We start from the raw sequence: 12,200 nt of genomic DNA, 5'->3' as shown, positions 1-12,200 counted from the left end.
AAAAATAAGAAGGTCATGGTTGCCATCCCAGCTCCTCCCCAGCTGTCTGTGTAACCCCAGGCAATCTACCCCAATTCATGGACTGTCCATTCCCCGCTCAGGGAAATGGGGATAATAATGGTACCTCCTCTAGTGCCTGTCAGGATTTCCTCTGCACTGTGCCTAGAATAAAGCAAAGACTTCACAAATACCAATCACTTTTATTTTAAAGCAGGAGTTTAATTTAGGACTACCAGCCTGTCTAGCATCCAAGTACTCAGACATCCTCTGGGAAACTTGGGTGTCATAATATCAGTCAAGGACAGCTAGGCTGACCAATAGCTTGCCAACTAACCAATTTACTTACTTAATTATATCAACAGTGCACCTCCACTTGAGCAATGTGTCATAATACAGCTGTCTATCAGCCTCTGGGTCAGATACTGAGGAGTCAGTCATGCAAAGCGCTGCCGAGAGGCTCAGAGTCTATTGGGAACAACAGAGACAGACGCCATAACCACGTGGGGAAAGCTGTGAGAGCCTCATGGAGGGGCACTCCCCTCTGGTCCCAAAGGGAGACCAGTTCTTTCTTGAGCATCTACTCTGTGCCAGACACCATTTTCATTTTTTTCTTTCCTTTTTTCTTTTTCAAATTATAAAAGTATGATAATACATTTACAGGAGACTTGGAAAATACAGAACAAAGTTACATATAGTCCCACTATTTGTTGTTCACTCACTCAGTTGTGTCCAACTCTTTGTGAGTGCAGCTCCACTATATATTACAATTACTTTTTAAGTAGATAAGATTTTTAGTTGGAGTTTCAAAATAAACTCTCAAAAATTAATAGAATGAATAGAAAAGTAGAGGTGATGTAGTAGAGCTGAAAACCACTATGAACCAACTCAACATAAGATTTATACAACCTTCACACAACAGCAGGATACAAATTCTGTTCAAGTTCCCATAGACTATAAACCCGGAGACACAGAACACATTAAACAAGGTGCAAATTTTCATAGTTTAAAGGTACTGAAATCATACAGAGCCAGACACTGTTTTCCATCCTCTCAAGGCCCTTGCCCTCTTTGTGGATGAGGAAATCAACAGTTAAACTAGACACGTTCTCAGGAGCAGTGCTAGTACTCAGATTCACATCTTCTGACTGCAGTTTTCACGCTCTTCACACAAATTCATGCTGCCCAGCTTCAAGGGCTGCCTGGACATCCATCCAAGCAGAGATGGTGACCTGGGGGGACTTACAGCCTCTCCTCCTGACCCAGCCTGAACCTGGGGTACAGACATGGAGGAGGGGGTGTGTGGGAGCCAATATCTGTGCTGTCCTCATGCCCATGTTTCTCATTGTCTCTTCCCACAGCCCCCAAATCAGCAGTTTTAGAAGAAATGCTTCACAACTTAGATTTCTGTGACATTTTAGTGCTGGGAGGGGACTTGGACCCCAGACAGGAGTGCTTGGAGCTCAACCACAGTGAGCTCCACCAGCGACACCTGGATGCCACCAACTCCACAGCGGGTTACTCCATCTACGGTAAGGTGGTGCTCAATCCTGGACCCAGTGGTCCCCTCTCACCTCCAGGGAGTTGAGTGCAATGGGAGCTCCATCACCTATGGAGGACGTCAGGAGGGAACACTTGAGCTCAAAGCGTGGACTTCTAGCCCCTCTATGGACAAGCTTCTCCAGCCTCCTCTGGTCGTGGCTTCCATTCCATTCCTGAGGAAGTCTTCTGTAGAAACTAGGCGAAAGCCTGCTCTTATCATATTTGATCTCAGCAAGTATTACAGCAGCATTTGGCAGATTGAGGTCAAACATTCCAGTGAGAGCCAGTCTACATGGAAAATCTGTGCTTCAGCTTAATTGGTTCTTGGGACCTCTGCTTTCGCACATTGTCTGCCCCTAAATACCCCCAGCTCTTACCCTGGCCGAATTCAGGGGAGACCCACGCTCCCTGTAGGCACAGTCTGTCTCCACAGCATCTCCTCTTCTGCGTTCTTATGACAGGTGTGATCTCTTGGCACAGGTGTGGGCTCCATGAGCCGCTACGAGCAGGTGCTGCGTCACATCCGTTACCGCAACTGGCGTCCGGCTGCCCTGGAGTCCCGGCACTTCAGGATCAAGTGCTCAGAACTCAACGGGCGCTACACCAGCAATGAGTTCAACCTGGAGGTGAGTGAGTCCTGCGGTGATGAGGGACGCCTAGCTCACCCGTTCACTCCCTCATTTCTTCAGGAAACTGCCACCACTGGTCCACCAGCCACTCCCCATCAGAGCACCTTCTCCCTGCTCTTCCCAGGTCAGCGTCCTCCATGAGGTCAGAGTCCTGGACAGTGAGCACGTCAACCACCTTATCGCGCAGCCACCATTCCTCCAGTCCGTCCACCACCCGGAGTCCCAGGCTAGCATCCAGCACAGTTCAGGTGGGTCACCTGGGGAGAGGGACCTCAGGAGGCCAGGTGGTCACTGCAACTCAACAGTTAGGGTGCAGCAGCCAGAACTGAAGGCGGCACCCGGCTATGGAGAAGCTATGAGCCTGGCTCTGAGCTGCTCACAGCCTTGGGAGGGAGCTGGTCAAGTATACAAGGAGTTACAGGCAGTGTACAATAAAAGATGTTCGCACACAGGGCTGGAGTAAAATTTAGCATCTTTTTAAGCCCAACTCAAAGCTACATGCTACGTGGCACTTTCCCTGAACACCTCACGTATGCTCACACACACGTGTGCACCATATTGAAAAGGCTCCTACCCTTCCTTCTGTTCCAGTACGTACAATATTGTCTTCCTGTCTGGTGGGCACTTCTCTCTGTCCTGATTGAACTCCACAGTTCCTGGCTCTCAGGGCAGCTGCCCTATACTTTGATGGAAAAAGAAAGAGATAAAAGAGAGTGTGCATTTATTAAGCACCTGCTGTGTGCCTCTGTGAAAATTCACACAGATGATTTCATTTACTTCTCAAAACTACCCATGGGATAGGAATGGTTAAGTATATGTATATATAATCCTATATATAGGATTATAGTTGCTTTACAATGTTGTGTTAGTTTCTACTCTACGGAAAAGTGAATCACCTATATGTAGGTGATTTCTGGATTTCCTTCCCATTTGGATCACCACAGCATTGAGCAGAGTTCCCTGTGCTATACAGTTGGTTCTCATTAGTTATCTACTTTATACACAGTATCAAATTACAGCATTGTTTACAATAATCAGGACACAGAAACAACCTAACTGTCCATCAACAGAGGAGTGGATAAAGATGTGGCATACATATATGCAATGGAGTATTACTCAGCCATAAAGAAGAACAAAACTGGGTCATTTGTAGAACTGTGGATGGACCTAGAGATGTCCTACAGAGTAAAGTAAGTCAGAAAGATAAAAACAAATATGGTATATTAAAGCATGTATGTGGAATCTGAAAAAATTGGTATAGATGATCTTATTTACAAAACAGAAATAGAGACATAGATGCAGGCAATAAACATATGATTAAGTCTATTACATTACCGATAGATGACAAAAGGGAAGCCCAGAGAGACTAAGGTGCTGACCCAGAGTTCTCCAGCTGAGGTACATGTAGGCAGATTTTAAGCTACACATGAATGTTTCAATCATGTTGCATCCCAAGAGTAAGCTAGTCCTTTGCTCACTATATCATGTGAATTCCTTCCTCGTTCCAGTGGTCCCAAGCATTGCCACAGTGGTCATCATCATCTCCGTGTGCATGCTAGTGTTTGTCGTGGCCATGGGCGTGTACCGGGTCCGGATCGCCCACCAGCACTTCATCCAAGAGACTGAGGCTGCCAAGGAAGCAGAGATGGACTGGGACGATTCTGCACTCACTATCACGGTCAACCCCATGGAGGTGATCCTCAGGCAGGGACTGGGAGCTTGAAGTGGGATGTCTCTCCTCCACTGGGTTCCATCCATTCTATGCCAGAAGCCCTGTCCAGCTAGCCTAATCCCACTCATCCTTCCCTTCTCTGGGCTCCTCTAGCCCTCTCAACTTGAATGGTCCACACTTTCCCACCCACTGCATGCACTGCTCAAAAACCTGTGAACTGCTCTCAGCTAACAAACAGAACCAGACATTTCTTAAGCCAAGCAGCAAAGTGGTGTCTGTCCCTGGCCTCTCCCATAGTCTTTAACTCAGAGCTGACTCATACTCAGGGACTGAGGATTGAATTTTTTATTAGCTACCAGTATAAATTAGGTGGCTATGCTCCATCTGCCTGCAAAGCTCACTTAGAGGCTCAGAGTAGGTAAATACAAAAACACAATGCTAACACCTGCCGTTTATTGAGCACCCATCATGCCAGAACTGTCCTGGGTCCTCAGTGCACACATCGCCTCATTTAATCTTCCCAGCAACCTGCGATGTAGGAGTCCCAATCCTCATTTACCAATGGGGGACCAACTCAGGGAAGCAAACTAAAGTGTTCAGGCTCCCATAACTGGCAATGTCAGCACCAGTATTCAAACTCACCACTGCCTGATTCTAAAGTTCTTATTGTCCTAATTGGCCATCAGCTCCCCAAATCTACACGAGTGTCCAGTGCTCCTGATCTGGGCATATGAATACCAACAAAAGCCACTTCCATTGTGCCCTTTGGTCTGCCCATGGGTGCTGGGTGGAGGGAAAGGCTGGAGCAGGAAAGCAAGGTGGCCACTGGCCATCGAGGTGCCACTGAGAAATGAAGTGTCCTAGCCTGTCCCCAGTTTCCCTCTCACCTGGATTCACGCTTCAGTTTCAGAGCCAGTGTGCTGACGAAGCTTCCATCAGGTGCTGAGGTGTAATGCTAAGTGCATCAGTGTGGGACCCCAGCATTTCCACCCTCATAGAACTGAGCCTCGGGCGTGGGATGCAAGATCATTATGCCTGAAGCAGTCTGATTACCTGGCCAGAGTGTGCTTGCCAAAGGGCTAACCTGGCAGTCAGTGAAGCAGGAGTAGGGCAAGCCTTTGGGGCTGGAGTGTCCAGGGAAGACTTCTTGGAGCCTAAGAGACACCTTGAAGAATGGGTAGGATTTAGGGGGAGGTAAAGATAGAAGAGAAAACACTACAGAAAAAGGGATGAAGACAGGCATGGGTGCGTGTCTTTTATGGCTAGTTTATCAACTCAAAGGATAAATCCAGATATCAAATTTTACTGGAATCACCAAAAAGCTCAGGGGAGGGGATAAGACTGGAAAAGAGTGGAGTGGAGTTTAGGACACAAGTCATGTGATGAAGGGCAGGCAAGGAAAATGAGGACCGTGAACTTTGCCTTCTGGAAGGAGTATTTTTGAGGGGCAGCACACCTGAGTCTTGGCTTAGAAGACCTTCTGCTCCCAGAGAAATTATTTTCCCACCTGGAAAAGGGATACAAACTTAAATGTCATTCTCTCACTGAGAAGCAAGTCACTAAAGACTTGGAAAGTTCCATGTAAATAGGTTCCAGAAATGCCAGAAAACAAACCTTAACCCAGGACTTCCCTGGTGGTCCAGTGGTTAAGACCCCACCTTCCAATGCACAGGGGTGCAGATCTGATCCCTGGTCAAGGAACCAAGGTCCCACCTGCTGTGGGGTTCTGCCAAAAATGTAAGTGTGTTAGTGTTAGTCGCTCAGTCATGTCTGACTCGTTGCGACCCCATGGACTGTAGCCTACCAGGCTCCTCTGTCTGTGGAATTCTCCAGACAAGAATACTGGAATAGGTTCCCTTCTCCAGGGGATCTTCCTGACCCAGGGATCAAATCCAGGTCTCCCACATTGTAGGCAGATTCTTTGCCATCTGAGCCACCAGAGAAGTCTCACCAAAAATTTAAAACAAGACAACAAGGACAAAACCTTAGCCCAAAAGGTTCACTGGATGATGGATGGGATGAACTTAAATGCACAGTACCTAAAACACAACAATTTACCTTAAGTCTGGATCTTGGAATTCGCCATTTCTTGTCTTCCTTAGTCCTCCGACTGGTCTATCTCCAAGGGACTTCCCTTCCAAAGTCCCTCTCCTGGCCCAAGGGTTTAGCATTAAGGGAAGAAGTTCCAAGGGGCCCTAATTATCTCCTTAATGGAGAGAGAGACTTAAGCGCCAACACGGCTTCTGTCTGATCCATGATGAGCATTTCCCTTCTCTCTCCTGACATCCAGAAACACGGAGCCCCAGGGCATGGGGAAGAGGAGACTGAGGAAGAGGAGGAGGAGGAAGAAGCGGAGGAAGACAGCTCCAGCAGCAGCGAGTCCGAGGGCAGCGAAGAGGAGGAGGAAGGGGCGGGCAGGGGCAGACATGGGCAGAGTGGAGCCAGGCAAGCCCAGCTGGAGTGGGACGACTCCACCCTCCCCTACTAGTGCCCGGGGCCACGCCCACCCACCTGTCCGTTTTGTAAGCCCTGCCCCGATGTACACCCCAGCCTATCACATGTCGCCTCTAATTTCTATGATGGTCCCGGCAGGCCTTCCCCAACATTCTGGAACCCATGTTTTACGCCTTGGGCACTGCTCGTGTCCCAGTCCTGGGGCAGTTTCCAGAAGCCCAGCGTCATCCTCAGTGGGGATTTCAGGGTGAACTTTTTCCTGTGACCCCCACTTCTCTGGCCCTGGGCTCACCCAGCATTCTGTTAACTAGATCTGTGGGTTCTTTCTGTTTGCTCCTCCCCTGTAGGGGAGAAGGTCAGCCTTTATGTTGCTCCCCAACTGGGGCTCCGCTTCCCCAGGGCTCTTAGGTTCCAACCCACTGTGCGAGCATGGACTCCATGTTCTCTCCAAACAGTCTGGCAGGTTCTCCTCACCTGACTCTCTAGGCTGCTTCCTACAGGCAGGGTGGTCAGACTCCACACACGGGAGGTCTAAGTCCTCTGCACATCAAAGGAACATCCTTACCCAGGTGGAATTAAGTTTGCAGGACAGGTTAGCTTGGGCTCCCCTCACCCCACACACACATTTGCTCTCTCATTTTGGAGAGCCTTTTCCTTTGTTCTTCTTGAGGCCATAGAAGCTTATATGAAAAGTCCAAAACCAAGAATAGGTCCTTGGCCACAGCAGGGCCTGGTTCCCACCAAAGCGCTCTGAGAACCTGCCTTGCTGGCAGCCACTGAGACCTGCAGGGCTGCCCTACTGGCAGCTCCCACCACAGGACACCATGGAGGCCAGAAAGCATTCCACACAGCTACTGCCCCCGGCAGCAACTGAGACAAGCCTACAGCTGGGGAGCAGAAGGAAGGGCTGAGGAGATGGTACGACTGGGCTGTATGGTGGACACAGAGCTGGGTGACGAGGGTGGCTGGGCCCTCCCAGGCCAGAAGGTGGCCCCGAAGTGGACAAGGTTCTCACCGTCTAGTCTTAGGGTCCCTCATCCCCTAGTTCACAGTTCTGCCTCTTGAGAAGATACATTCCTCTTGGATGTATTGGAACAAGCATGGACTGCTTTGAGTCTAAAACAAGAGTTTGGAGATTAAACTGCTAGGAATTAGAAGCATGTTTGCCATAATAACAGCTTTTTTTTTCTTCTCAGAAAAGGAGCAGTGATTTAGGTGGATGGCAGATATATCCAAAAACCTAGTTTCTTTCTTTCTGCTCTTTTTAAATAAGAAAATCTTTTCCATCTCCATCTTAACGTGGACACTTTTGGAGCAGAGTTGTTGCTATAGTAACTGGTCTGTGATCTTTTGCGGCCAAGAAGATAACAGGCAAGAACTAGAGCTGTTACAGGACTTCCACGAGGCTCTGCGAATGTCTTTGTTTCAAATGTCTTGGGCTTTTTTGTCCTTAGTATGTATGATCTATCGCCGAACTCTCCCCACACCCATCCCCCAACCACCTCATATTGGCTTGGCACAGCAATAGAGCTGGTCCACAGGCACAGGGCATTCAAGTTCAAAAGAAATGTATTCGCTCTATTTGCTATGTTACCAACTCAGAGAGAACTTATGAAGGGGGACCACCATCAGTGTCCTTTAGTCTGACCTCCACCCCGTAAGGATCCATGACAGGTCTTTCTGATTCGAGGAAACCTTCTGATTTGAGGGGACCACCTTAGGCAGCCTTTTCCATCGCCTAGAGTGATTTTTGCATCTCTTCTCTCCTTTGAGCCTCCAATTATCCCATGAGGTAGTGGGGACATCTATTATTAGACCCATTTTCATGTTAAGTAAACTGAGCTTCAGAGATTCAGCATCTTGCTCAGAGTTTTTCTGACGCATCAACTAGATGGGACTCCCCACCATCCACTCCTTGCCTAGGGCCTGCCACTCTGATTCTACTTATTTGTGTTCATGAACTAAGAGGCATTGCTGGGAATCTGCTGTGTGCTAAGCGCTCTACCAGCAGCTGTGGGAAAGGAAGAAAGCAGACAATAAACCCCTCCTCCCCTTAGAGGACTTGATAGCTGCAGAGGAGAAATAGGCATAGAAATCATGTAAGAGACAAATGCAGAGGGAGAGGGAGAAGTCACAGGAAGAAGAGGGACTCATTCGCAAACTCAACCCATGCTCTCATTTTTCCCTTCTTAGAAGCACCGGCAGAAGTTTGGGGTTTTCTATTCATTGAATGGAAATAGACGCCTCTGTGAATTTCCCCAATAGCCCTTTTCTATCAGGCTGGGTCTATGCATCTACTAGAAGAAAATCTCGGGGTTTTACTCCTTACAATCCCCTTAGTTAAATAAAGAGATCCTTTAGTTAGGCCTTCAGGAGCTAACAGAATTCTTGAAAATTATAACAGTAAAATGAATACTGTATGGATATGTTTAAAGCCAATTCCTTTGGAATTGGGTTTTTGTTTAAAATATTTAATTCTGGTGTTCAGGAGAGTGCTTGCTTCTGCTAGGTCTTTCGGTTTGGCTGGGGTGGGGAAGGTGGTCCCCATGCCCTCCACTGCCTCCAATGGCTACCTCACTTATTTATGGCTGAGTGAGCTGTTTGGGGCACATGAAACCATTATACGTTTGGGGGCTTTGGGAGGGAAGGGAGCAGGTGAAAGTGGCACTTGGCCAGGGCAGCTCAGCCAATTCACTTGTGACAGGACTCATATGTAGAGAAACAGCGGGGTCAAGTCAGAGCCCTTTCTGTCTACTCCCACTGTGGGAGATCAGCCTGCATTGCCAACCCTGAGGACGAGGCCCTGGAGATGATGCCGCTGGATCTGTGAGCATTTACAGGGTTCCCAGTGCCGAACTCAGCACCACAGGTGAGAACAAGAAGGGGCAATTATATAAAAGTAGCAGAAGCTTCAAGGAGTATCCAGGTGAGCGGTGAGTAACATAACTTGCCATCCCCCAAGGATTCTAACCACAGGTGGAAAATGCCATTCATCAGCCCAGCGTTTTCCAGTCTCCATCTGCTGGCATCTGGGAATCCAAACTCCCAGATGGCTGGATACCCTGTGGCCTCTCACTCAGGCAGCAGCAGCAGCAGATGTCCATCTGGACAGGGAGGAACAGCTGACCAGTTTGTCCACAGGACAGACTTTTGCTCATCTTGCCAAGCAGATGATCAGATCCTGCTCACTCAGGTGACAAGAAGAAAAGGAGGAGGTTAATGGAAAAGGCTAGTACAGAATGAGTTGCCCTAGTGGAGTAAAGCAATCAACTAGTTGGCCACCTGCATTAAATAATACTAAGTACACTCTAGTAAGTTTCATCAAGTGCTATAAATCTGACCGAGGCCTCAGTTCATCTAGTTACCAAAAATGTGATTTCAGTGGGTTCTGCTTTAACCACCTCTGTCTTAAATATATACAACTATTCTATCAAGCAGGGCTTAGCCCACACAGCTCTGCTTGTAGTATGGGCTGTGGCCTGGCAGACCTGGACCCTGCAGGGAGATGGACTCCTGGAAGGGAAGTAATGTATCCTGTTCTTATACATATGGCAGGATTGGCAAACTTCACCTGGAAGGAGCCAGTTAGTAGATATTTTGGATTTTTCAGGCCATAAGGTCTCTGTCACAAGTATTCTACCCTGCCATGGTAGCATGAACCAGCCACAGACAATACACTTAAATGGATGAATATGGCTATATTGAAAAAAAAAAAACATTTATGAACACTAAAAAAAATCAGGCAATTTGAATTCATATGATTGTCAGATGTCACAAAAATTTATTACTTGTTTGACTTCTATTTTCCAGTACTTAAAAACAGAAATAACTTTCTGAGTCCATCAGGTCAGTTCAGTCACTCAGTCATGTCCAACTCTTTGCGATCCTATGAACCGATGCATGCCAGGCCTCCCTGTCCATCACCAACTCCCAGAGTTTACTCAAACTCATGTTCATTGAGTCAGTGATGCCATCTAACCATCTCATCCTCTGTCGTCCCCTTCTCCTCCTGCCTTCAATCTTTCCCAACATCAGGGTCTTTTCAAATGAGTCAGCTTTTCGCATCAGGTGGCCAAAATATTGGAGTTTCAGCTTCAACATCAGTCCTTTCAATGAACACCCAGGACTGATTTCCTTTAGGATGGACTGGTTAGATCTCCTTGCATGGGCCTTACAAAAACTAGCAGCTGGCCAGATTCGGCCCTGGGGCCACAATTTGCACATCTCAACTGTGTGTGTGTGGGAAGCAGCCTTCCAGCCTTTCATTTGCCAAGAAAAAGCAGATATCTTAGGCCCTCCCATAAACTGCTCAGGGGTCTTTGCCTCCAAAATGAACAGCAAACAATGCATAGTCCTTAACTAAACTGTTTTTAAAATCCATGTTCCAGAGGGAAAACAAAAACCAAAACCAAAAAATAACTTGTTACTTGTTGAATTGACTCAAGCTCAGGCAAGCATTTGTCAAGAGCCAAAAGCCTGGGATCCAGGAACCCACTGACCGCTGAGCTAAGTGCTGACTCCCAGGTGCAGGGCCTTCCCCCAACAACTCAGCCCATAATGATTTCTAAGCAGAAATGTTCATTATCTCAGACTGATTTCCATTCAGCCCTGCTCATGCCATTGCTATAAAAATGATCTTAAAGACTTGTGACTGTTTAAATCAATACAGCATAATCAGTAGAAAGCCCAGCTGGGCACACTTCAAAATTAGCAGTCTTCTCAGCTGTATGAGTCAACACTAGTCAAAGGAAGAAATGGAGAACAGAAGAACTTTCTTCTTAACCATCCCCTTATTTGAATTAACCAAATCAGTTTTACTTAAAACAAAACAACAACAACAAAAAAAACAGAGAGCTGGTCTAATCCTTTGAAAAAAAATGTACCAGTGCAATGTAGATGCTTTCCAGGGAAGACCATCCTGAGGCCTTTGTGGGACCCCAAAGCCTACTGTGGTGCACTCTGGCAGGCTGTGGATACTATAGCATTCTCCATTGGGATCAGACGTTTATCGAGGCTGAGAAGCCAAAGCCCTGGGCACAATTTAATTTTCACGTTACCACTCTCTGTTGTCCAGCAGTAGGCAAAGGCAATGAGTAATGAAAGTTTTGAAGTCTACTCCAGCACCTTCATTTTCCTGCCCTTATTTGCTTTACTTTATAAATTTATTCTGTACCTGCTTTATAGATCTTGCTCTGGTTTTCCTTGGGGCGCCAACCAGAAAGAAGAGTTGACTTGGTAAGAAGTAGGTTAAAAGCCAAACTTGACTCTTCCAGAGAGAGGAAAAGAGACAGAAGATGTTACCTTCATGAGCACCCCAGAAAGCAATCAGACACCCCCTGTATGCCATGAGCGAACAGATGGGATTCTGTGTTTGCAGCTCTGTGCAATGTAATTCAGCAAACCCTTGCTCAGTCCCTGTGGCATGCCAGGCCCTGTGCCAGGAATGGGGAAGGGAGGATGGATGAGTGGTGGCCCTACCCATGAGGATCTTTCGAGCTGCTGGGATGTTTCCTCTGCCCTGTAGGAGGCTGTCCACGAGCAGTCAGGATGGTGTGGACAGTAGTTCGGATTGGGAGAGGGGGATAACTTGCTTTGGCAGTTCTCCAACTGTGTCAGGTGGTAGGTGGGAACCCCGCCACACATTGCTGAGGCCAAGTGGAGAACTTTCGAGGGATGTAGGCAGTCCTATCCTACATGTTTCTTAATTCCAGCCCAAGTTGATTCAGCTCACCTGGAAGCCAGTCACCTGGAAGCCAGTCACCCTGCCTACAGAGCAGAAATAGCATGGCCAAGGGCTGAGTTTCAGTGAAACCAGCCAAAGGAAGTTCTTACGTAGAAACAGCAGGCAGCCAGACATTGGAAGTTAGGAAGGGTAACCCAGGTCCAGGAGCCAGCATGAGCCTAGA

At 47.5% G+C, this 12,200-nt stretch overlaps 1 protein-coding gene and 1 long non-coding RNA gene across 3 annotated transcripts in view; one reads left to right on the top strand and one right to left on the bottom strand.

Annotated features, from left to right (window-relative positions):
- Positions 1 to 8,666, top strand: part of CLSTN2 (calsyntenin 2) — a 731,303-nt gene extending 722,637 nt beyond the window's left edge. For both annotated transcript variants that reach the window (XM_044946560.2, XM_006061606.4), the window contains exons 13-17: positions 1,359 to 1,529; positions 2,020 to 2,165; positions 2,293 to 2,416; positions 3,677 to 3,861; positions 6,131 to 8,666. In XM_044946560.2, the coding sequence (XP_044802495.2) occupies positions 1,359 to 1,529; positions 2,020 to 2,165; positions 2,293 to 2,416; positions 3,677 to 3,861; positions 6,131 to 6,328 (824 nt within the window). In that variant the 3' untranslated portion in view covers positions 6,329 to 8,666. The remainder of the gene's footprint in view (positions 1 to 1,358; positions 1,530 to 2,019; positions 2,166 to 2,292; positions 2,417 to 3,676; positions 3,862 to 6,130) is intronic.
- Positions 8,667 to 9,348: 682 nt separating this feature from the next.
- Positions 9,349 to 11,906, bottom strand: LOC123334685. The gene is made up of 3 exons (XR_006552731.1): positions 11,773 to 11,906; positions 11,468 to 11,560; positions 9,349 to 9,475 (listed from the first exon to the last, which is right to left on the bottom strand). It is a non-coding gene; the product is annotated as an uncharacterized LOC123334685 (long non-coding RNA).
- Between the last annotated feature and the right edge of the window lie 294 nt (positions 11,907 to 12,200).

The sequence above is a fragment of the Bubalus bubalis genome, chromosome 1 (assembly GCF_019923935.1).
Source record: "Bubalus bubalis isolate 160015118507 breed Murrah chromosome 1, NDDB_SH_1, whole genome shotgun sequence".
Lineage (NCBI taxonomy): Eukaryota > Metazoa > Chordata > Mammalia > Artiodactyla > Bovidae > Bubalus > Bubalus bubalis.
Note: the sequence above shows the minus strand (reverse complement) of the source record. Positions and strands in the feature narration are given on the sequence as shown.